This window comes from Indicator indicator (genome assembly GCF_027791375.1).
Source record: "Indicator indicator isolate 239-I01 chromosome Z unlocalized genomic scaffold, UM_Iind_1.1 iindZ_random_scaffold_45, whole genome shotgun sequence".
Taxonomy (NCBI): domain Eukaryota; kingdom Metazoa; phylum Chordata; class Aves; order Piciformes; family Indicatoridae; genus Indicator; species Indicator indicator.
Genome location: NW_026539138.1, coordinates 103,332 through 124,613, shown reverse-complemented (window position 1 = coordinate 124,613; position 21,282 = coordinate 103,332). Strand labels below are relative to the sequence as shown.

At 43.6% G+C, this 21,282-nt stretch overlaps 1 protein-coding gene across 1 annotated transcript in view; it reads left to right on the top strand.

Annotated features, from left to right (window-relative positions):
• Nucleotides 1-20,847, top strand: part of ATP8B2 (ATPase phospholipid transporting 8B2) — a 57,245-nt gene extending 36,398 nt beyond the window's left edge. Inside the window, exons 19-27 of the mRNA XM_054398323.1 lie at nucleotides 352-457; nucleotides 1,359-1,464; nucleotides 4,881-5,064; nucleotides 6,562-6,785; nucleotides 7,903-7,986; nucleotides 9,463-9,708; nucleotides 10,571-10,709; nucleotides 12,866-13,011; nucleotides 20,638-20,847. Coding sequence (XP_054254298.1) covers nucleotides 352-457; nucleotides 1,359-1,464; nucleotides 4,881-5,064; nucleotides 6,562-6,785; nucleotides 7,903-7,986; nucleotides 9,463-9,708; nucleotides 10,571-10,709; nucleotides 12,866-13,011; nucleotides 20,638-20,847 — 1,445 coding nt within the window. The remainder of the gene's footprint in view (nucleotides 1-351; nucleotides 458-1,358; nucleotides 1,465-4,880; nucleotides 5,065-6,561; nucleotides 6,786-7,902; nucleotides 7,987-9,462; nucleotides 9,709-10,570; nucleotides 10,710-12,865; nucleotides 13,012-20,637) is intronic.
• Nucleotides 20,848-21,282: the final 435 nt, after the last annotated feature.

Genomic DNA, 21,282 nt, shown 5'->3' with positions numbered 1-21,282 from the left:
AGAACTATGGTTTGGGGATTTTTCTGGGAGTTACGGGAAGGGAAAGATAAAAAACCTTTTATAAACTGACATGAAGTGGGTTTTGTTGCTCCAAGCATGTTGGCCTATGGGTGTTTAAAGCTTTTTTTCATTTTGGTTGAATCTTTTTTTTTTTCCTGATGACCTTCAGAAGATTTGCTGCCATATCCATCAGGGTGATTCTCTTGGCTGCTTAAACTGTTCACTCTGAAAAGCTCAGAGCTCTTTTGAATGAGCAGGTAGAGCTTTTGTCATGTGTTTAGAAAGGCCACAGAGATGGTGGTAAATTTGAGGCTGCTGATATGGGTAATTTTCCTGCTTTACCTTTTACAGAGACAGCGATGAATATTGGTTACTCCTGCAATTTGCTGTATGATGACATGGAAGATGTTTTCATTATTCAAGGCAGCACATCTGATGATGTACTTAATGAGCTGAGGTAAATGGCTGAAATACACAGCTTCATTGCTGTGCCCTTGCACCATTTGTATTTTGTATTATTCCTTCCTTTTTTTTTTTTTCCCCCCCCTGTGGGCTTTACTTGGTGTAGTTCATTCAGGGACTTTAGATAAGGGATAGATGGCTCCCTGGAAGATTCAGCAGCTAATCACAATGCAGAAATCATCTCTCAGGATAAATTTTGAAATTTCTTAATCCAGGAGGTGAAATCTATATAAACATATAAGAAAGCAGAGTCAAGTAGGCAATAGCAGAAGACATTTGACAGATGATCTGGAGCCACAAAGTCTTTGGCTCCAGGCTTGGGCTATGCTGTTTCTCTGCTGCTATTGCCTTTCATCCATATTGTGATCCTTTTTTTGGATCTTTTCCTAGCATTATCTGGAAATGTACCTTCCTCCTTAGTCTCCTCAGCAGACACAATTTCTTAGGTATAAGGGAAAAATGGGAAAGTTTTTCAGTCTTTTTCTCTTGAAATAGGTGTTTGCCAGACAATATGCAGATAAAATTGGCATTCCTTTTACTGTCCTTCATGATGCTCAGATTGTTTGCTTGACATTAAATTAGCATATATTTAGCACACACTTGCTAGAATTTCAGAAGCATGTGGATGATCTGCATGAACAACAGCAGCTCAACTATGTACATTTTTGTAGGAACACAGGGGAAATTGAACCAAATTAACAAAGGGAAGTGTTTTTTATTTTCATAAAGTTGCTTAAATGAGACATAGATGTCTTACACAAACTTTTCATTGTTATTCTAATTTTGATTGGGTGTGGGGTTTTTTGTTTTTGTTTTTGTTTTGTTTTGGTTTGGTTTTGGTTTTTTTTTGTCAGGAATGCAAGGAAAAAGATGAAGCCAGACTCTTTTCTGGACAGTGATGAAATCAACATTCGGTTTGAAAAACATTCCAAAACCCCAAAACTCATACCTGATGAGCAAGCAAATGGAGTGTATGGTCTCGTTATCACCGGCCACAGCCTGGTAAGGAAGGCTCAGTCATGTTAAGAGTGAATTCTATGAAGAACTCAATGTGATAAGGACATATTAGAAATGCTTTAAAATCTAGAAGTGCATTAAAAATGTAGTTCTAGAGGACCAGATTTTTTTTCCCCTAATTGAAGATTAGATTTGATGATTAGATGAGACATCAGAGGTGATGGGCAAGGTTTTAGAAGATTGGAACAGAGAAGAGTTGGCTCTGATGTTGTGTTAACAAAAGGTGTAGAGTAGCTGGACCATTTTTCATTTAAGCAAGGATACCAGAAATGTTAGCAGTTTATGGACACAACAAGCAAATAAGGTAACATCAGACATGGGTTTCAAATATGCAAAGAATATATTCTACTAAATATATCTGGTAACAGATATATTTAACAGATATAATATACATCTTGCTACTTAACAAATAAATCATTTGACACTATCTCCCATGATGTTATTCCAAGCAAACTGAAGTAATAGGATCCAGGTGAAATTGTTAAGTGACATTTGCATGATTGCTTGGAAAGTATGGCTCTTAAGAGGTCACTGTTGATGTAAAACAACAGTTAAATGGTATCTGCAGGGGGCTATTTCATATTCAGTTTGGATTAACTGCTTAAAAAGAGAGCAGATTTCACCAGGCCAGGAGAAACTGCAGGTATGATGGAGTTCAAGATTAGATTTGAAAGCATTTTAACATATTGGAAAAATATTTTGGAAAAATGGAGAATTCAGTAAAAAAACAAATGCTTTGTCCTTCATTTCCATATAATCTACACACATACAAAATCAGAGATATCTATGTAAAAGCATCACTGATAAGACCTGTGAGGAAAGCTTCCTGCTTGCTTTGGCATCTGCAAAGCCTTAGTTTAAATAGTTCGACTTATTTGGGCCATTTTCTTTGATTTTCATTGATTTTTTTTTCAGTTGGAGAATGACCTTTCAGATCATCATGCTCAAACATCATTTAGATCTAATAAATCTGGTGCCAAAGCATGTTCCCCAGAACCACATCTACATGTCTTTTAACACCTCCAGGGATGAGAGAATACTGCTCAGTCTTGGTAGTACTCCTCAAATAATAACTGGCAGTTGAATTAAATCGAGATAAGAGAATTTTGGGTGAAGAGTCTTTCTGGTGAGAATAGTGAAGCATTGTAATTGATTCTCCATTTTTGGAAGTTTTTTCAGGATAGGCTAGATTACAAATTAATTTAGAAACATTTCAGCCTGTCTGAGAGGAACATTTAGTCTAGGTTAAGTTCATTTGTATTTTGCTTTCCCAGGTTGCTGATAAAGAAAATAGATTGAGATATATACTGACCCAGAAAATTATTATTCAAAAAAATATAAGCTTGCTCCATTTTTGGCTTTTGTACCAAGTATATGGACACTGGATTAGATGAGACACTTTCAGACAGTGCCTGTGTTGCCACCTACCCTCTCCTTCATTCATGCTTGCTCCCTTTTTAACTTCAGGGTCTTAATTCTCTTTAGATCCTCACTACAAAACTGACAAGGCCTCTATCATGTTTGGTGCATCTGCATGGGCAAATTCCCCACCATCCCACCCAGTTACAAGCACCTGTCTGCTCCTATCCATCCCACCAGCCCAGAGCACAGACCCTGGGAGCTGTGCTGTGAAAGCGCAACTGGTGGCAGTGACAATACTTTCTTTTTATTCCTGGAAAACCACACACTTACCCACAGTCTGGCAAGGAGATATGTGCCACACAAAGGAATTCAAATCTGGTCTGTGTGGGAGCAGCCGGCCTATATTGCCCACAGCAGAGTGGACAACACCTGTCTCATCAAGGACATGGTGTTCTCCTGTGTGAGGATCACTATGACAGTGTGGACAAAACTATATGTTATTTATTTGTTTATGTGTTCAGGGAACACCTCGTCACTCTCTACAACTACCTGAAAGGAGGTTGTAGTGGAGGCAGGAGTCCTTCCACCAAGTAGTAAGAAATAGGACAGGAGTTGCACCAGGGAAGGTTTAGATTGGATCTTAGGAAAACTTTCTTCACTGAAAGTGTTGAAACACTAGAACAGGCTGTCCAGGGAAGTGGTAGAGTCACTGTTCCTGGAGGTATTTAAAAGGTGTGTAGATGTAGTGCTAGAGACATGGTTTAGTGGAATATTTGGCAGTGGTAGGTTGCACTTTATGATCTCCCAGGTCTTTTCCAACCTAAATGATTCTATATTTCTAGAGCTTGAACAATGGTGTTACTGCTGATACTGTCCTGCTCAAACACAGCATCTGTTCAGTGCTGCGTCACTTATGTGCAGATGGATGGGATGGTAGCACACGCACACTCTTCATCTTGCTTAAACAAAGAGTGAACAGAAGCACATCAGCAGCTGTAATGGCATCACCACACAAACTGATTTGTGTACAGTATTTATTCATGTGGTATGTGGTAGCATTTTGCTAGTGCTGTGCAGTGAAGATACTGTGGAAAAAGCCATCTCTAACTGCACTGAGCAGCCAGTACTGAAGCTAAACGATGAAAAGATCTCTCTTGTTGTGCAAGCCAGCCTGCCACTGACAGGAGGGAAGTGTGGGCGCTGGTGACTCACAGCTCTGTGTTGCAAGAAGAAAGGGTATCTAGCTTAGGGACTGTCTGCCTTATGCAGAAAGGGCAGCGGGCCTGCTGTAATGGCTCTGAGGAGAGAGCTCTGTGAATTTCTTCCATGCATGACTACTTAGAAGAAAGGACAGAGCCAAAAAGCATGGTCTGAAAGAAATATGCAAAGTTAACTCTGCTCCCTCCTCCTCATAGAGCTGGAGTGGTGACCAGGCATCCAACTATCTCTGTGTTCCTAAACAGAAATAATATTGCTGATTAATTTAAAAGGTCAGCACTCAAGAGCAAAGTTGCCTTCTGCCTGGCTTTGTGTTTTGCTTTATCATTTCCAACTGAGCTCATCATTTCCTTTTTTTTTTTTTTTTAATGGAAATATCTTCTATTTATACCACAGTTCTCCCAGAACTTAAAAAATAAACCAAGATGGATAAGCAGCGATTCTCTTGCATGGATATATGTTAGGTTGTCTCAGTCCCAGCAGCAGCTTTACTAATTTGGTGCTCCTGTTTGAAACTTGTCATTTGGAACTTGTACTGCACTGTCAGGATACATCAGCCAGTGCAAATCTAACTGTGCAAACCATGTGTAAATCTAGCTGTGATGCATCCAAGGAACATGCTTAGGTTGTTTGCTGCATGGAATGATCTTGAGTGGTGTGAATGGTCCCTGCTCTTATATCTTCCTTCTGCTGAACAGAAGATCTCTCTCAGTTCTCATTTTCTTACTGCCTAATCTTCTCTGTCAGGCCATGAGCTGCTGCTATCTGACCTGAATCGCAGAATCTTGGGTTGAAACAGCCTTTTTGCTCCTTCTTCTCAGGCGTATGCACTGGAAGGGAATCTGGAGCTGGAGCTGGTAAGAACTGCCTGCATGTGTAAAGTGGTGATCTGCTGCCGGGTGACTCCACTGCAGAAGGCCCAGGTGGTGGAGCTGGTGAAAAAGTACAAGGCGGCTGTGACCCTGGCAATTGGAGATGGTGCCAACGACGTTAGCATGATCAAAAGTGAGTGATGGGCAACAGCTGGCATGCTCTAGCAAACTGACTTGCTGATGTGTTTGCTATCTGAGGTGATCTAGTAGAAATAAGACATTTGAATGTCTTCTGTACTACCGTCTTTGTGGCACCTAGTGGCTGTGTTCCAAGTTTTGGCAGGTTTCTAAAGAGCACTGTCACTATAGGCTACTCATGTTTTCTGCCTTCCAGAACACACAGTAGGACTCTTTGCTGTGCTCCCACCACCAGGACTGCAGGAAGCTCAGGCTGCACTTACTGCCTATTTCTCTTTTCTGCTTCAGAATAGACAAAAAACTGCTGGAACTATGATATGTCCACCTGTCTGCACAGCCATTATCACGAGAGCAATACAAAGAACAAATCAGTATGTTTGAGAGCTTTTCTTTCTGCCATGCAGAAAGAAAATCATCATGCTTGTAAATAGTCTGTATACTGTTACATGATTTTTTTTTTCATTACTTCCATGTGGTAGAGCCATTTGTCAGTGATGTCCCTTGAGTTATTAATCAAAGGATTCTAGGTCCCTTTGTCCTTGAGCATCATTGGATGCTCCATTATCTCACTGAATTTATGAAAAAAAATTAAAAATCCCCCCAACTCAGTACAATTAAATTAAGATTATTCAGAAGGGCCTAGTGCTAATCTTTCTTGTGTTAATTTGCAGGAATTGATTAACTAGAGCCTTTTAATTAAGAAATAAAAGGCTAAGTAGGGACCTTCAATGGAGATAAATCAGGCAGTCAGTAAAGAAAGGATAAGAAAAATTGAAAGTGTACATGGTAATTAGAAACTAACCCACACCCCCCATTAGAGGGTTGGGATTTGGAGATTTTACCAATTCGCTGTTCTCTGGAAACCTCTGAATCTAGGCAACCTCCAGACATCAAGATTGTTCTCATTAGTAAAAGTTGTATAATTAGCTGTCACATTAAACTTATGTCCATGTTTAATAAACTGAAGTCACCATTAAAAGAGATGTGACTCTTCTATCTAATTATTTGATTGAACTAATAAAGTCTATGAAATGTAAAAAAGGCTAAAGTCTGCCTTGTCACAGTGTATCTGAGAAATTGTTAAAGGGTTTGAAAATTTTGATTAGGATGTTAAGGCTGCTGGAAGGACATGCATGCAAGTAAATATAAGTCAGATGTCAAGATGACTTAAATTGTTTTTTTCATAACAGCAGTGTTATGAACAACACCATTTATACTGTTGGAATACATTTAGAAAGAAAATGTGAATTGTCACTGAGGATGTAATTTCATTCAAATAATAAAAGCCAAGATACTAGAAATGTTTCAACACAGACAAAATCATAATGCTGCTGAGAGAACTAGTGCCCAAAAAATTCCTTGTTTCATAAAAATAACATTAGTTATGACTTTTTATGAAGGCTTGGAGGGAATTAACAGTTTTCCAGTGCAAAGAACTTTTTAAATGGAGTAATCAAAGTGTAATGGTATGATCAGTAACTTCTTGTTGCAGCTGCCCACATTGGGGTTGGCATCAGTGGCCAGGAAGGGATGCAGGCAGTCTTGTCCAGTGACTTCTCCTTTGCACAGTTCCGTTACCTGCAACGCCTGCTCTTGGTCCATGGCCGGTGGTCCTACATCCGTATGTGCAAGTTCCTCAAATACTTCTTCTATAAGAATTTTGCCTTCACATTAGTGCATTTCTGGTATGGCTTCTTCTCTGGCTTCTCAGCACAGGTAGGTCCAGCTTTTGTTTTCTCATGGTTATGGCCAGCTAGCATTTTCAGCAAAGCACCTGGAAACATTTTGAAAGAAAAAAGACTAAACCACTCCCCCACCTTGTTCCTTGTCACTGAGTGGCACACAGTCTGTCTTCTTCAGCTGTATGAGTATAAAGCAGATATTGATGCCTTAATTATGCTGCCTGAAGACATCTAGGAGCATTATAAAGCACAGAAGTCCTTCATGGGACTTAAAAAAGTGTTGTAAGTAACTACAACCATTGAACAAGGATAAAGATTACACAGAGGCCTGACCACAAAATCATAGAACCGTTGAATGGTTTGGGTTGGGAGGGATCTTTAAAGACCATCTAGTCCAACCCCCATGCAATAAGCAGGGACATCTTCAATTAAACCAGGTTGCTCAGAGCCCTGTCCAGCCTGACCTTGCACGTTTCTAGGGATGGGGTTTCTACCACCTGTCTGGGCAACGTGTGCCAGTGTTTCAATGCACTCATTGTAAAAAGTCTTCTTTTCATATAGTATACATCTACCTTTTCTTAGTTTAAAACCATTACCCCTTGTCCTATGACTACAGATCCTGCTACCAAGTCTGTCCTCATCATTTCTGTAGGTCCTCTTTAAGTACTGAAAGGTCACAACAGAGCCTTCTTAGAGCCTTCTCCAGGCTAAACAGCTCCAAGTTTGTCAACCTTTCTTCATAGGAGAGGTGTTCCAGCCCTGTGTGTTTGTGACCAGTTTGGCACAGATTTGTGTAGGACTTATGCTTTCTCTATTTGCATATTTGAAGCAAACAATTTAACCCCAGGTGCCCTTCAAGCAGCTTGTAAGAGGAACAAATCTCCTGCAGCAAAAAATATGCTGTTAGTTTAAAACAAACCAATGTCCAATCCAGCCCCGCACTGGGAAAGTGCAGATAGATGATGGGCAGGTGTCAGCCCTGGGGCTGAGGGCACCTGGTTGGAGGCAGGGTCCCTGCTGCTGATTGCCCACCATGGAGCACTGCTTCCACCTGGCGTCACCAGTCAAGATGTTCCAGTATTTAATTGTGTGTATTTTTGGGAAAGATTAGCCTTTTCCTAACTTCATGCTCTGCCTTAATTTTTTTTCAGACTGTCTACGATGAGTGGTTCATCACACTTTACAATTTGGTATACACTTCCCTCCCAGTGCTAGGAATGAGCCTTTTTGATCAGGTACTGTTTCTATCATAATTCAGATTTTTTGATAGAGGTTTTATCTCCAGGTGCTTTGAGCTGGTTTTGTGAAGCAAAAGAGGACGACTTTTTTTTTCTAGGTGTTGTGATAGCCCCTTAAACTGTCTCCTGCTGTGAGATCTAAAATTGTACCCAAAAAAATGATACACCAGGGAGGAGATGGTGTACTTATCATAGAATCATAGAATCAACGACGTTGGAAGGGACCTCCAAGATCATCCAGTCCAAACAATCACCCAGCCCTAAGCAATCAACTAGACCATGGCACCAAGTGCCTCATCCAGTCTCCTCCTGAACATCTCCAGCGATGGTGACTCCACCATGTCCCTGGGCAGCCCATTCCAATGGGCAATCACCCTCTCTGTGAAGAACTTCCTCCTAATATCCAGCCTATACCTCCCCTGGCACAACTTGAGCCTGTGTCCTCTTGTTCTGGTGCTGGTTGCCTGGGAGAAGAGACCAAACCCCACCTGCCTACAACCTCCCTTCAGGTAGTTGTAGACAGCAATGAGGTCACCCTTGAGCCTCCTCTTCTCCAGGCTAAACACCCCCAGCTCCCTCAGCCTCTCCTCATAGGGTTTGTGTTCCAGACCCCTCACCAGCTTTGTTGCCCTTCTCTGGACACGTTCCAGTACCTCAACATCTCTCTTGCATTGAGGAGCCCAGAACTGGACACAGTACTCAAGGTGTGGCCTGACCAGAGCTGAGTACAGGGGAAGAATAACCTCCCTTGTCCTGCTGGCTACGCTATTCCTGATACAGGCCAGGATGATTTGCCCTGTGGGTTTCCAGTGTGTGATGAGATTTTTGGGTTAGGCTGTTGACTACAGTAAAAGGTGCCATTGCAACACTCCCCTGAAATAGTCACGTCTTGCTAGCTGAGCTCCTGAATCCTGACAAGCCACCTTTTTAACAGCCACACAACACAACAAATTAACTAGGTCTCTGAAGCCATGTTTTTCAGGTTTAGCCTTTCTAGTGGAAGTCTCTCTGCAGTAATTCCACATACACATTTCTACCTCATTATTAGTGTTCAACAAGACATAAGGGCAATAAAGGTGCTCTTATAATATGCCTTTTACAAGTTAAGCAAGTAAAACATTGCTGTTCTACGGTGGTTCACAGTGTTCAGCTCTGGAAACTTAAGGGATCCAAGTCAGATAGACTTGCCTGTGTGTGGACACAGGGGAGGTATTTTCTATCCCTCAGCTTCCAGACAACTTTCTGGAGAATAGACCATTCAGTCTTCTTAAGATTAGGTGTACCTTTCTTAGTACAAGACAAAATACTTAAGTGACCTTGGCTTGTGAATGGTAGTCAGCACAAATGAGTGAATTGTGTATTATACCCTTTCTCATGGAAATGATTGTCTCAGAGATGTGCCAACCCTAAGTGTTTTTGTGTGGTTGATTGGGTAGGCGTCAGCAAATCTGACAATCTCCTCTCTGCTTTCAGGATGTGGATGATCGTTGGAGCATTCTGTTTCCTCAGCTGTATGTGCCTGGCCAGCAGAACCTCTATTTTAACAAAACGGTGTTTTTCACATGCATGTTGCAAGGAATCTACAGTTCCCTCATTCTCTTCTTCATCCCCTATGGGGCTATGTACAATACAATGAGGAGTGATGGGAAGGCCATTGCTGACTACCAGTCCTTTGCACTGATGGCACAGACCTGCTTACTGATTGTGGTGTCTGTACAGGTAAGGCATCCCAGGTAATATAGACAGGAATTAATTGTTGTTTTATGAAAGCAGCATCTGGTGGGCCACTTTGGAACCCTGATAGTGTTGTATTTGGTGCTGTATCTTGCATTATTGCAAAAAAAAAAATCCAAACAAAAGATACCACAAAAAAAACAACCAAAAAACCCCAACACCTCCTAAAATGTCTCTTGACACCAGATGACTCCCCTCAGTTCAGCAGAGCATGAATTTGCATGTTATGAAAGATTTGGGTGACAGGAAGGCAAGAGCTTTTGCCTCAGGAAGTTTGAAGTCACAGCAGAAAAAAAAGCTAAGGCTGGGAATAGAGAAGGACTCATTCCAGATTTATGGGAAGGATTTGAAGCACAGGGCTGTCTGTCTGCTATAAGGCAGTTATTTATAGGGTCTGAATTATGGGCCTGTCTGTAGCCTGTCAGCATGCATGATGCAGATGCTAGATTGCACTTGCTGGAAGAAATAGCTAAGATTTGGGTGGTACAAAATTCAGATGGTACTAACAGGATAAGAAGAAATCTTAAAAGATAATGGTTTCTGCTGTCTGAGGTCTCGTAGGTGTCTTCTCCTGACTTTAAATGCTTGAGGGTGGGAACATAAGCATAGCACATTTGAACTTAGTATCCTGTCTCCAGTATCAGCCACTGGTGAATGCTTGAGAAGAGGACTACAACACAGAAAATGTAGTATACCTGAATGGTATCCCAGCATCCTGTGATCTATTTGAGACTTGAATAAATAACTACTGGGAGCAGGTGTACAAAGCAGAGGACAAGCTGTCTTCAGTAGAGATTTGCTAAATAATTAAGGTACTAACAATACTTTTATTGCTCCCTTCTTTCAGATTGGCTTGGACACCTCGTACTGGACAGTTGTGAACCAGTTCTTCATCTGGGGCAGCCTTTCTGTTTACTTTGCTATCACCTTTACCATGTATAGTGATGGCATGTACCTAATCTTCACAGCCTCATTTCCCTTCATTGGTAAGCCCTGGGATGAATATGGATTGTACTCAGAACAGACATATTGTGAGGCTTAAATCTGTTGAGAATTTCTTGCATCTCTCTAAAGGCAACAGAGAATACATTGATTGCCTATTCTATAAAAAAAGCTATGGCATTTCTGGGGGCTGCTGGGAATGCTTATTTTGAATCCCATCTGTCCAGGTGAATGTGTGCCATGGTCACTTCCTTGCATAAGAATGTATATTCACATGCAGCCACAGGAATGATCCTTTAAATAAACCTACTGAACTGGCTGCAATGCTTTCTGCCACTCTTCTATGTTCTCTTTCCAAGTGTCCAATTCTTACAAGTATCTAGAAACATTTTGTTTGAATTTTGATGCAAGTGCTTTTGTAAATAACCTACCATGTTGGTGCAGGAAAGCACTGAAGTACAAATTCCCATTAGACATGAGGGAAACACCATGTGATCATGATGAGCCTTCAGCCAGGTTAAATGGCAAATTCACAACAATAACAAATCCAGAGATAACCAGGTCTTTGGACTGAGGGAGCTGGGGCTCTTTAGCTTGGAGAAGAGGAGACTGATAGGTGACCTCATCAATGTTTATAAATATGTGCAGGGTGAGTCCCAAGAGAATGGAGCCAGGATCTTCTTGGTGGTGTCCAATGACAGGACAAGGGGCAATGGGTGGAAGTTGAGGCACAGGAATTTTCACATAAATACGAGGAAAAAAGTTTTCACTGTGAGGGAGATGGATCACTGGAACAGGCTGCCCAGGGAGGTTGTGGAGACTCCCCCTCTGGAGATATTGCATTCCTATGTAATCTGGTGTAGGTGATCCTGCTTTGGCAGGGGGTTTGACTGGGTGATCTTTCAAGGTCCCTTCCAGCTCCTGAAATTCTGTGATTCTGTGTTTCTGAACACACGCATAAAGTGAAGTATGACAAAAAATGAGTGACTTTGATAAAGATGGAATGTTAGCAAAGTAGTTACGATGATTTCACTATCTCTGTGCATCCACAGTCAATATCATTATAGTATTGTTACGAGACTCTACTTCTGAAATCTTAATGCTTTTTATTTCAAGTCTCTGATTGGTGTATTAGTCAATGCCTTATTTCTGGATTAATTCTTATGCAAAGACTTGTTCAGCCTATCTTCACTGCAATTTCAAGAAGCCCAGTCATTTTAGAAACATCTGAGAAGCAGGTCAGTTGTTGCAAGGTAGTTTCCAAACAGATGCTCACTTCCACTGTAATATGGCTTTTAGTATAAAAAAAATCTGCGTGAGAGGAGTGTCCAGTTTCCAACAGCAGGTGGGTATCTCTATCTGTTGCTCTGTTGAGACTATGTAGGTTAAATTATCCATAATGCTGATTGCTGCTTCATAAGGTCTTAGTCTGAAATTATTTTTAAGGAAAGTGTTTCTAGTCTGGATTCAGACAACTTGTTTGCTTTAATTGTGGTGGAATTTTATTACAGCAGAATTTGGCTGAAAATATTCAGCAACTTTTATTGCCAGCAACAGCATTATTACGCCTTATACTGAGAGTTTTGTAGACTGTTTTGTCTTACTTTCCTTCAGTTTTGGAGGAGCCAGAAGTGAGCATTTTGTTTTCAAAGAAGGTGGCAGTGGCACAGCAGCATATATGAGTTGCTCTGCCAACATACCCATTAGGCCATGCTGCCCATGCAGACATCCAGAGCAACAACATGCACCTCTCATAAAGGGCTGTGGCATCTGCTGAGCAATCAGTACTCCATGTGCTTCAGGAACTGCTTCTGGAAACTAAGAAAATAATAGTATTTCTTTTGCACTAGAGTTCTGGCAACAGATGAGAGGGATGAACTCCTGCTGAAGGTCTCCTCAATATTTACATCAATCCCTTGCAGGGATTTGACTCTTTCTAAAGAGATGAGGTGCTTACTCTGACATCCTTGTCACCCTGAGTTCTTGCTGCAGTTGTATCTGGACAGTGCATTTTTCTTTGCTCGTCTTTGAATGTGGTATTGACATTGCTGTCGTCTCTGCAGCTGATTGATTTCACTGCTGGAGGTGGTGTACACTTCATATTTTGCTCTGTCTTGGAATCACAGAGAGTGGAAGGTTCAGGTGAATGATGGTGAGAGCTGCTGCTGTTAATGGTTTTAATTGTGCTTTTGTTTTTCAGGTACTGCTCGAAACACCCTCAGCCAACCAAATGTGTGGCTGGCAATCTTCCTCAGCATCACCCTCTGCGTGCTGCCCGTAGTTGGCTTTCGATTCCTGAAGGCACAATTAAAGCCAACTCCCAGTGATAAAGTAAGGAGGTGGTTTGTTAAACCAGAAATCATGCTTACTATCACCTAAACTTACTGTGGAGCCATATCACATGGGCTTGGCATTGTGCAGAGTGTATGTCCTTATAGGTGCAAGCACTGACATCCTTCTTTCCCAGTGTCTCTTGAGAAAGAGAACTGAATTTGGGTTCTGGCATAGTTTAAACCTTCTGTAACTGGGACTAAGGCTGAGATTATTTAGATATAGATTAGATTGTTCTGAAGGGAAGAATGTGTGAAGCAGTTAAGTGCTGTGGCTTAGTGGCAAAGGAACTGGGTGTTCCTCCTGCCCTGCTGCCAGTTCTCAGCCTGGCAGATCACAGCCCTTTGCTCTCCACGCAGGTGTGCATATTTGATGGGGAGTTTGTTACTTCAGAATTTACTTCATTTGTAGCCAATGTATCCATTCGTAGCCAAATACCACCCCCTCGAGTCCAGCTGCCCTCCCATCCCCAGGAATATGAAGAAGAGGTCACTAGGGCAAGGAGAGGCCGGGAGAGATGGAGTGGGCTGGGACAGCGCACAGCTCGTTACACCAGTGAAGCCCTCCAGAAGGTTATAGTAAGCGCGGACTCCGGCCCAGCTCTCAAATAGGACCATCTGCTAAATGATGCTGCCACCTGGTGTGTCCTTCGTTTTCCTGCAGCGAGCTGCGAGACACCAATGTCTCCGGGCACCACCCCACGGGCCTGCTCCTCGGTGCTCCCCAGGGACTGCCCTGATCATCCCTGGGATGTCTGGGAAGCTCCGCAGGTGCTCCAGGACTCTTGAAGAATGAGTGGAGGCGGATTCCCAGCCCTTGCTTAGGGGGTGGGTGGTCCTAGAGAAGATTGCAAGGAAGGTCGTCAGAATCACAGAATTAACCAGGTTGGATAAAACCTTCGAGATCATCAAGTCCAACCTATCAGGACACAGTTTAAGACAGTTCAGGTATGTCAAAATGGCCCAGTTAGCCTTCAGTTAAGAAGTCCAACATAGCTATGGCCCACAATCCCAGACTCAGTGCTTGGGTTGAGCATCAATAGAGGAACCATTCTCAGGTTGCACCAAGAGAGGTTTAGGTTGGACATTAGAAAAAAATTTCTTCACTGAAAGGGCCATGAAGCACTGGTGCAAGCTGCTCCAGTGGTGGAGTCACCATCCCTGGAGGTATTTGAAACATGAAGATGTGACACTGAGGGATGTGGTTTTAGTGGTGAGCCGGCAGTGTGGGGTTAACAGTTGAACCTGACAATCTTAAAGGTCTCTTTCTTTCAAAACAGTTATATGATTCTCTCTCTCTATGGTGCAAAATCACTTTAATATGTCACCTCATCTGAGAAGTGCATTATCACAGGAGAGGAGTGTTTGGGTTTCCTGATGTACAGAGATCCCCATCTGGCAATGTGAGAGGACCTTAAATATAGACCTGATGCTTAGAGAGGCCAAATACCTACAGCTGCTGTTGTCCCAAGCAGGAATGAGGTCCAGTGGCTGGGGATTCTGCTGAGCCTCTGGCACTCATTCCTGGCCTTCTGCCTTTGACAGAACTTTGTCAGAACTTTGATCGTGGGTCAATTTACATGACACCAGGCCTGCTGGTGACAGATGGGGTACACCTGTCTCAAAGTGGGGAAAAGGATCTTTGCACAGGAGTTAGAAGGGCCCAACAAAAGAGCTTTAAACTAGTTTCAAAGGTGCAAAGACATAAAGCCAGGGTCACTATAGATAAGTATTGGGGCGGCATGGCATGCCAATGCCAATGTAGATGGTGTGCCAGCAAAGTCATTCAGTTTGCAGTTTCAGTGGAGGTAGGGGATGGATATTCATGTGTCAACACATATGCAAGGGTTATTGATGTGATCTCAGTATCACAGTATATCACAGTATATCAGAGGTTGGAAAGGGCCTCAAGAGATGATCAGGTCCAACCCCCCTGCCAGAGCAGGATCACTTAGTGCAGTCCACACAGGAATGCATCTAGGTAGGTTTGAAAGTCTCCAGAGAAGAAGACTCCACAACCCCCCTGGGGAGCCTGTTCCCCTGATCCATCACCCTCACAGTAAAGACGTTTCTCCTCATGTTGAGGTGAAATCTTCTATGTTCAAGTTTGAACCCATTGTTCCTTGTCTTACCACTGTGAACCACCAAAAAGAGCCTGGCCCCCTCCTCCTGATACCCACCCCTTACATATTCATACACATTGATCAAATCCTCTCTCAGTTTTCTCAAGATTAAATAGCCCCAGAGATCTCAGTCTCTCTTCATAGGGGAGATGCTCAAGTCCCCTAATCATCCTTGTGGCTCTCTGTTGGATTCCCTCCACTAAGTTTCTGTCTCTCTTGAACTGGGGAGCCCAACTGGACACAGTATTCCAGGTGTGGTCTCACCAGGGCAGAGTAGAGAGGTAGAAGAACTTCCCTAGACCTGCTGGACACAGCTTTGTTGATACATCCCAGGATCCTATTGGCGCTCTTGGCCACAAGAGCACATTGTTGTTCCATGGAGAACTTGCTGACCACCAGCACTCCAAGGTCTTTCTCTGTGGAGCTGCTTTCCAGCAGGGCAGCCCCAAACCTGTACTGCTGCAGGTTGTTACTTCTCCCCAGATGTAGGACCCTGCACTTGTCCTTATTAAACTTCGTGAGGTTTACCTGCACCCAGCTCTCCAGCCTGTCCAGGTCACGTTGGATGGCTGCACAACCTGATGGGGTGTCAGGCAGACCCCCCCCCTAGTTTTGTATCATCAGAGAACTTGCTGAGGGTACTCTCAATGCCCTCATCCAGGTTGGTGATAAAGGTACTGAACAAAACTGGACCCAGTACTGATCCCTGGGGGACACCACTTGCCACAGGCCTCCAAGTTGACTCTGTGCCATTGATGACGACCCTCTGAACTCTGTTGTGGAGGCAGTTTTCAATCCACCTCACTGACCAACCATCTAGGCCACATCTCCTGAGCTTTTCTAGGAGGATGTTATGGGAGACAGTATCAAAAGCTTTACTGAAGTCAAGATATATGACATCCACTGCTCTTCCCTCATGTGCCCACTTGGTCATAACTTCATAGAAGGCTCTCAGGTTAGTTAGACAAGATTTCCCCTTGGTAAATCCATGTTGACTACTCCTGATAACCTTCTTGTCTTCCATGTGGTTAGAGATGACCTCCAGGATGAGCTGCTCCATCATCTTTCCAGGGGTGGAGGTGGGGCTGACTGGTCTGTAGTTGCCTGGCTCCTCCTTCTTGCATTTTTGAAGACTGGAGTGACATTTGCTTGCTTCCAGTCATCAGGCACCTCTCCTGTTCTCCAGGACTTTTCAAAGATGATGCAGAGAGGTTCAGCCACAGTATCAGCCAGCTCTCTCAGCACTCGTGGATGCATCCCATCAGGGCCCATGGATTTGTGTGTCTTCAGATGCTATAAGAGATCTCTAACCCTGTCCTGACTGACCAGCGAATGTCCACATCTCTCCAGTTCTGCTCCCTTCCTTCTAGAGACTGAGGTTCCTGAGGGCTGGTCTTAGGAGTGAAGAATGAGGCAAAAAAGGCATTCAGCAGCTCTGCCATCTCGGCATCATCAGTTACCATATCTCCCCTCTTATTCAGCAGTGGGCCCACCTTCTGCCTGCTCTTCCTTTTATCATTGATGTATTTGAAAAAACTCTTCTTGTTCTCCTTCACTCCTCTGGCAAGATTCAGTTCCAGGAGGTCCTTGGCTTTCCTTGTTGCATCTCTACATTCTCTGGCTACATCTCTATAATCCCTCCAGTTGAGCAGTCCTTTTTCTACATATTGTAAACCTCCTTTTTGTTTTTGAGTTTTACTAAGAGTCCTTTGCTTATCCATGCAGGTCTTCTGCTTGCCTTACTGATTTTTTTTTTCTAGGGAATACTTTTCTCTTGAGCTCAGAGGAGGTAATGTTTGAACATCAACCAGCTCTTTTGGGCCCCCCTTCCTTCAAGAACCCTATTCCACTGGAGTCTTGAAGAGGGGAAAGTTAGCCCTCTAAGCCTAGGGATGAAATTTCACTTATCACCCTGCTTCTTTGTCTGTTGATATTAAACTCTAACATGTCATGGTCACTGCAATCAAGACTACCCCCAACCTTGACATCTACAGCCAGTCCTTCTTCGTTTGTAATACCAGGTCCAGCATGGCACTTCTCCTTGTTGGTTCTTCAGCTACTTGCAGGAGAAAGTTGTCATCAAAGCACTGCAGGAACCTTTTGCACTGTTTGTGCTTGGCTGTGTGATCTTTCCAACTAATATCCAAGTGGTTGAAGTCACCCATGAGCACCAAGGCACTTGATCTTGAGGCTACTTCCAGCTGCCTGTAGAAGGCCTCATCAGTAGCTTCTTCCTTGTTTGGTGGTCTGTAGTAAACCCCCACAACTGTATCACCCATGTTTGTACGTCATGGAATCATAGAATCACAGAATCAGTCAGGGTTGGAAGGGACCACAAGGATCATCTTGTTCCAACCCCCCTGCCATGGGCAGGGACACCTCACACTACATCAGGCTGCCCAGAGCCTCATCCAGCCTGGCCTTAAACACCTCCAGGGATGGAGCCTCAACCACCTCCCTGGACAACCCATTCCAGGCTCTCACCACTCTCATGGGGAAGAACTTCTTCCTCATGGCCAGCCTGAATCTCCCCACTTCCAGCTTTATTCCATTCCCCCTAGTCCTATCACTACCTGATAGCCTAAAAAGTCCCTCCCCAGCTTTCTTGTAGGCCCCCTTCAGATACTGGAAGGCCACAATAAGGTCACCTCAAAGCCTTCTCTTCTCCAGACTGAACAGCCCCAACTCTTTCAGTCTGTCCTCATAGGAGAGGTGCTCCAGCCCTCTGATCATCCTGGTGGCCCTTCTCTGGACACCTTCCAGCATGTCCATATCCCTCTTGCAATAGGGGCTCCAGAACTGGATGCAGTACTCCAGGTGGGGTCTCACCAGAGCTGAGCAGAGGGGGAGAATCACCTCCCTGGACCTGCCGGCCACACTTCTCTTGATGCAGCCCAGGATCTGGTTGGCTTTCTGGGCTGCAAGTGCACACTGACAGCTCATGTTGAGCTTCTCATCCACCAGCACCCCCAAGTCCCTGTCCTCAGGGCTGCTCTCCAGCCAGTCACTGCCCAGCCTGTATTTGTGCTTGGAATTGCCTTGACCCAGATGCAGGACCTTGCACTTGGTCTTTTTGAACCTCGTGATGTTGGCTTGTGCCCACCTCTCCAGCCTGTCAATGTCCCTGTCCCTTCACTCTTACCCATAAGCTTTCAATGCTTTTATCGTCTCCCCCTGGGTTGAGCTCAACACATTCCAGTTGTTTATTCACACAGAGAGCAACTCCACCACCTTGCCTTGTCAGCCTGTCCTTCCTGAAGAGAACATAGCTCTCCATAACCACATTCCAGTCATGGGAGCTGTCCCACCATGGCTCTGTAATTGCAACAGGATCATAACCCTGCGACTGCACCCAGATTTCCAGTTCATCCTGCTTATTCCCCTTGCTTCTTGTGTTGGTATACAGACACTTCAGAGACTTAGCAGAGGAGTATCTGTTACCATCGTGGGTAACAGTGATAACCTGGGATAGCAGTGGAGCTGGTACCCTGCCTCACAATTGTCCCAGGAATGTCCTCAGTGAGGCTCATTTTTCCCTCTTCCCCCTTCAAAATTAGTTTAAAGACCTACCAATCAGCTCTGCCAGTTCTTGCCCCAGGATTCTTTTTCCTCTCAGAGATAAGCAGTTTTTTTTCTATAGTCAGCAGGCCTGGAGTCTTGTAGAGTAGGTTGTGATCAAAGAACCCAAAATCCTGCCATTGACACCAGACCCATAGCCAGGCATTAATCTGCTGGATTTTCATGTTTAGTCCATCAGTAGGCATAGCCACTGGGAGGACAGAAGTAAATACTACTTGTGCTCCTGACCCCTTAACCATTCATCCCAAGGCTCTGAAGTCATTGATCTCAAACTTCTTTTTGAAATTTCATCATTGCCTACTTGGAAAACCAACAATGGGTAGTAGTCAGTTGGGCTGATCAGGGTAGGAAGTGATGGAAACTGAGAAGCTCCCAAGAATGGTCATGTAGGATTTAGGGCTTCTTCCTCGAAAAAGGTAATGGGATCAATAGATCAGCTGAACCTGGGCTACCTACTCCAGTGCATGCTGAACACTGTGCAGCAGGGAAACTGTGATATAGCTGACATCACAGAAATATTGTGGGATGACTCACAACTGGAGTGATGTGCTGGATGGCTATAAACTCCATCAGGGATGGAAAGGCTGTGGGATAGCCCTCTATGTCTGGGAGTATTTTGATTGACTTGAGCTTAATGACGGTGACAATAGAATTGAGTGTTTACTGCCAAGAATCAGGGGGAAGATCAACAAAGCAGATAACACAGGATGAAGGGGCAGAAAAAAATCTACAAGTCTCACAATCTCCAGCCCCTAAAATATAAGAGGAAATGCTAAGTGACCTGCTACACCACCTAAGAAAATATGGAGCTGGATGGGATCCACCCAAGCGCACTGAGCGAGATTGCAGAAGTACTCACCAAGCCACTTTCAGTCATTTACCAGCAGTCCTTGCTAGTTGGAGAGGTCCCAGTTGGCTTGAGGTTAGGAAAGTGATGCTTCTCTACAGTAAAGACTGGAAGGAGGATGCAGGAACTACAGGCCTGTTAGTTTGACCTCAGTGCTGGGGAAGTTCATGTGAGGGAACTGGGGTTGTTTAATTTGGAGAAAAGAAGGCCGAGGTGAGATCTCATTGCTTTCTACAACTATCTGAGGAAATGGCCTCAAGTTGCACCATGGGAGGTTTAGTCTGGACATCAGCAAAAATTCATTTCCCAAAAGGGCTGTGAAACACTGGAATGGACTGCTTAGGGAAGTTGCTAACCCTGGGGTTATTTAAAATCCATGTGGTGCTAAGGGACATGATTTAGTGGTGACATAGCAGTGATGAGTTAACAATTGGACTTGATGATCTTAAATATCTTTTGCAGCCTAAACGATTCTATGATTCTTTGACAGCTTCCTTCTCAAAAGGTACTCATCTGCAGATGATCTTATTGGCCATATGAGAGCAGAGAGCTCACTACCTACCTGCATTACTTCATACTCTTCTGCCAAAAGAACATGAGAACCTTTTGGTCACCATTCTCATCATAAAAAGCTTTTACATACTGGAGGTCCCTTTCAGTAATCTGTTTTCTAGATTAAGTGAGATAGTTTAACAATATGTCCTTATTTGTTTTCTGAATGTTTGTCAATGGTTTAGACGATTTTCACATTTTGGGTTATTTGACTGAAATTCCAAAATACCTGCAGTAATACTCCAACCAGATCATCACAATGCTATGAGGGACAACGCATCAAAATCTTTCCTTCCCATGACTTAAAGATGACATTCCCATTAACACCTTTTAGAATAAAACTGCTTTTTCCTTTTACCAGGCAGCTATCCTGTGCTGCCACTTCAGTTTCTGCTCTGCAACCCATCTTGTCATCCACCTGTTTTGTCAATAACTTTCAGATTTGGACCCCTGCTTCTGTTCCCCTTTTAACTGTGCTTGTGAATAATGATGCACTTCCCACTTTTTCCATCTTATTTGCTGATTTCAGGTCCTGCTCAAGATCAAAGAAGCCAAAAAGCAGCCACCTCCACCTTCACCCAAGAGACGCCTGCGTCGGACCAGCACCCGCCGCTCTGGTTATGCCTTCTCCCATCAGCATGGCTTTGGAGCACTCATTATGTCTGGGAGAAATATGCGACCAAAATCACCTTTTGCCACAACAGGAACATTTTCACCAAATAGTGACAAATATAAACACAAAGGACTGTAAAAAAAAAATCCCCAAAACCCAAAACCAACCACCACCACCAAAACAAAATAAAACAAAAAACCCCATGAAAACAAACCAAAGAAGTAAAGGGCTGTCAGGAGAGGAGGCTGTGCTTTCTAAAAAGCACAGAGACAGTCGCTACCCAGAATGCTGCCCTCTGGCAGCAAATCAAGCACTTGGGCCTTTCCTTTCACCCATATGTACCCTCTGACGTCAGCTTCACTTCCAAAGACATGTGCCACTGCCAGGGAAGGTAGGCAGGGTGAACTAGATCTGTTATACAGTATCCCAGAGGCCCTCCCTGGAACAAAACAGAATATGTTGCAGAAGGCATATCCACTCCCTGAAATTGTTCATAATGTTACTTGGGTTTGTCCCTTCAACTACATACCTCAGAGCAAGGAGAAGTTCAGGCTGAGGAAAAGGCAGAATTGG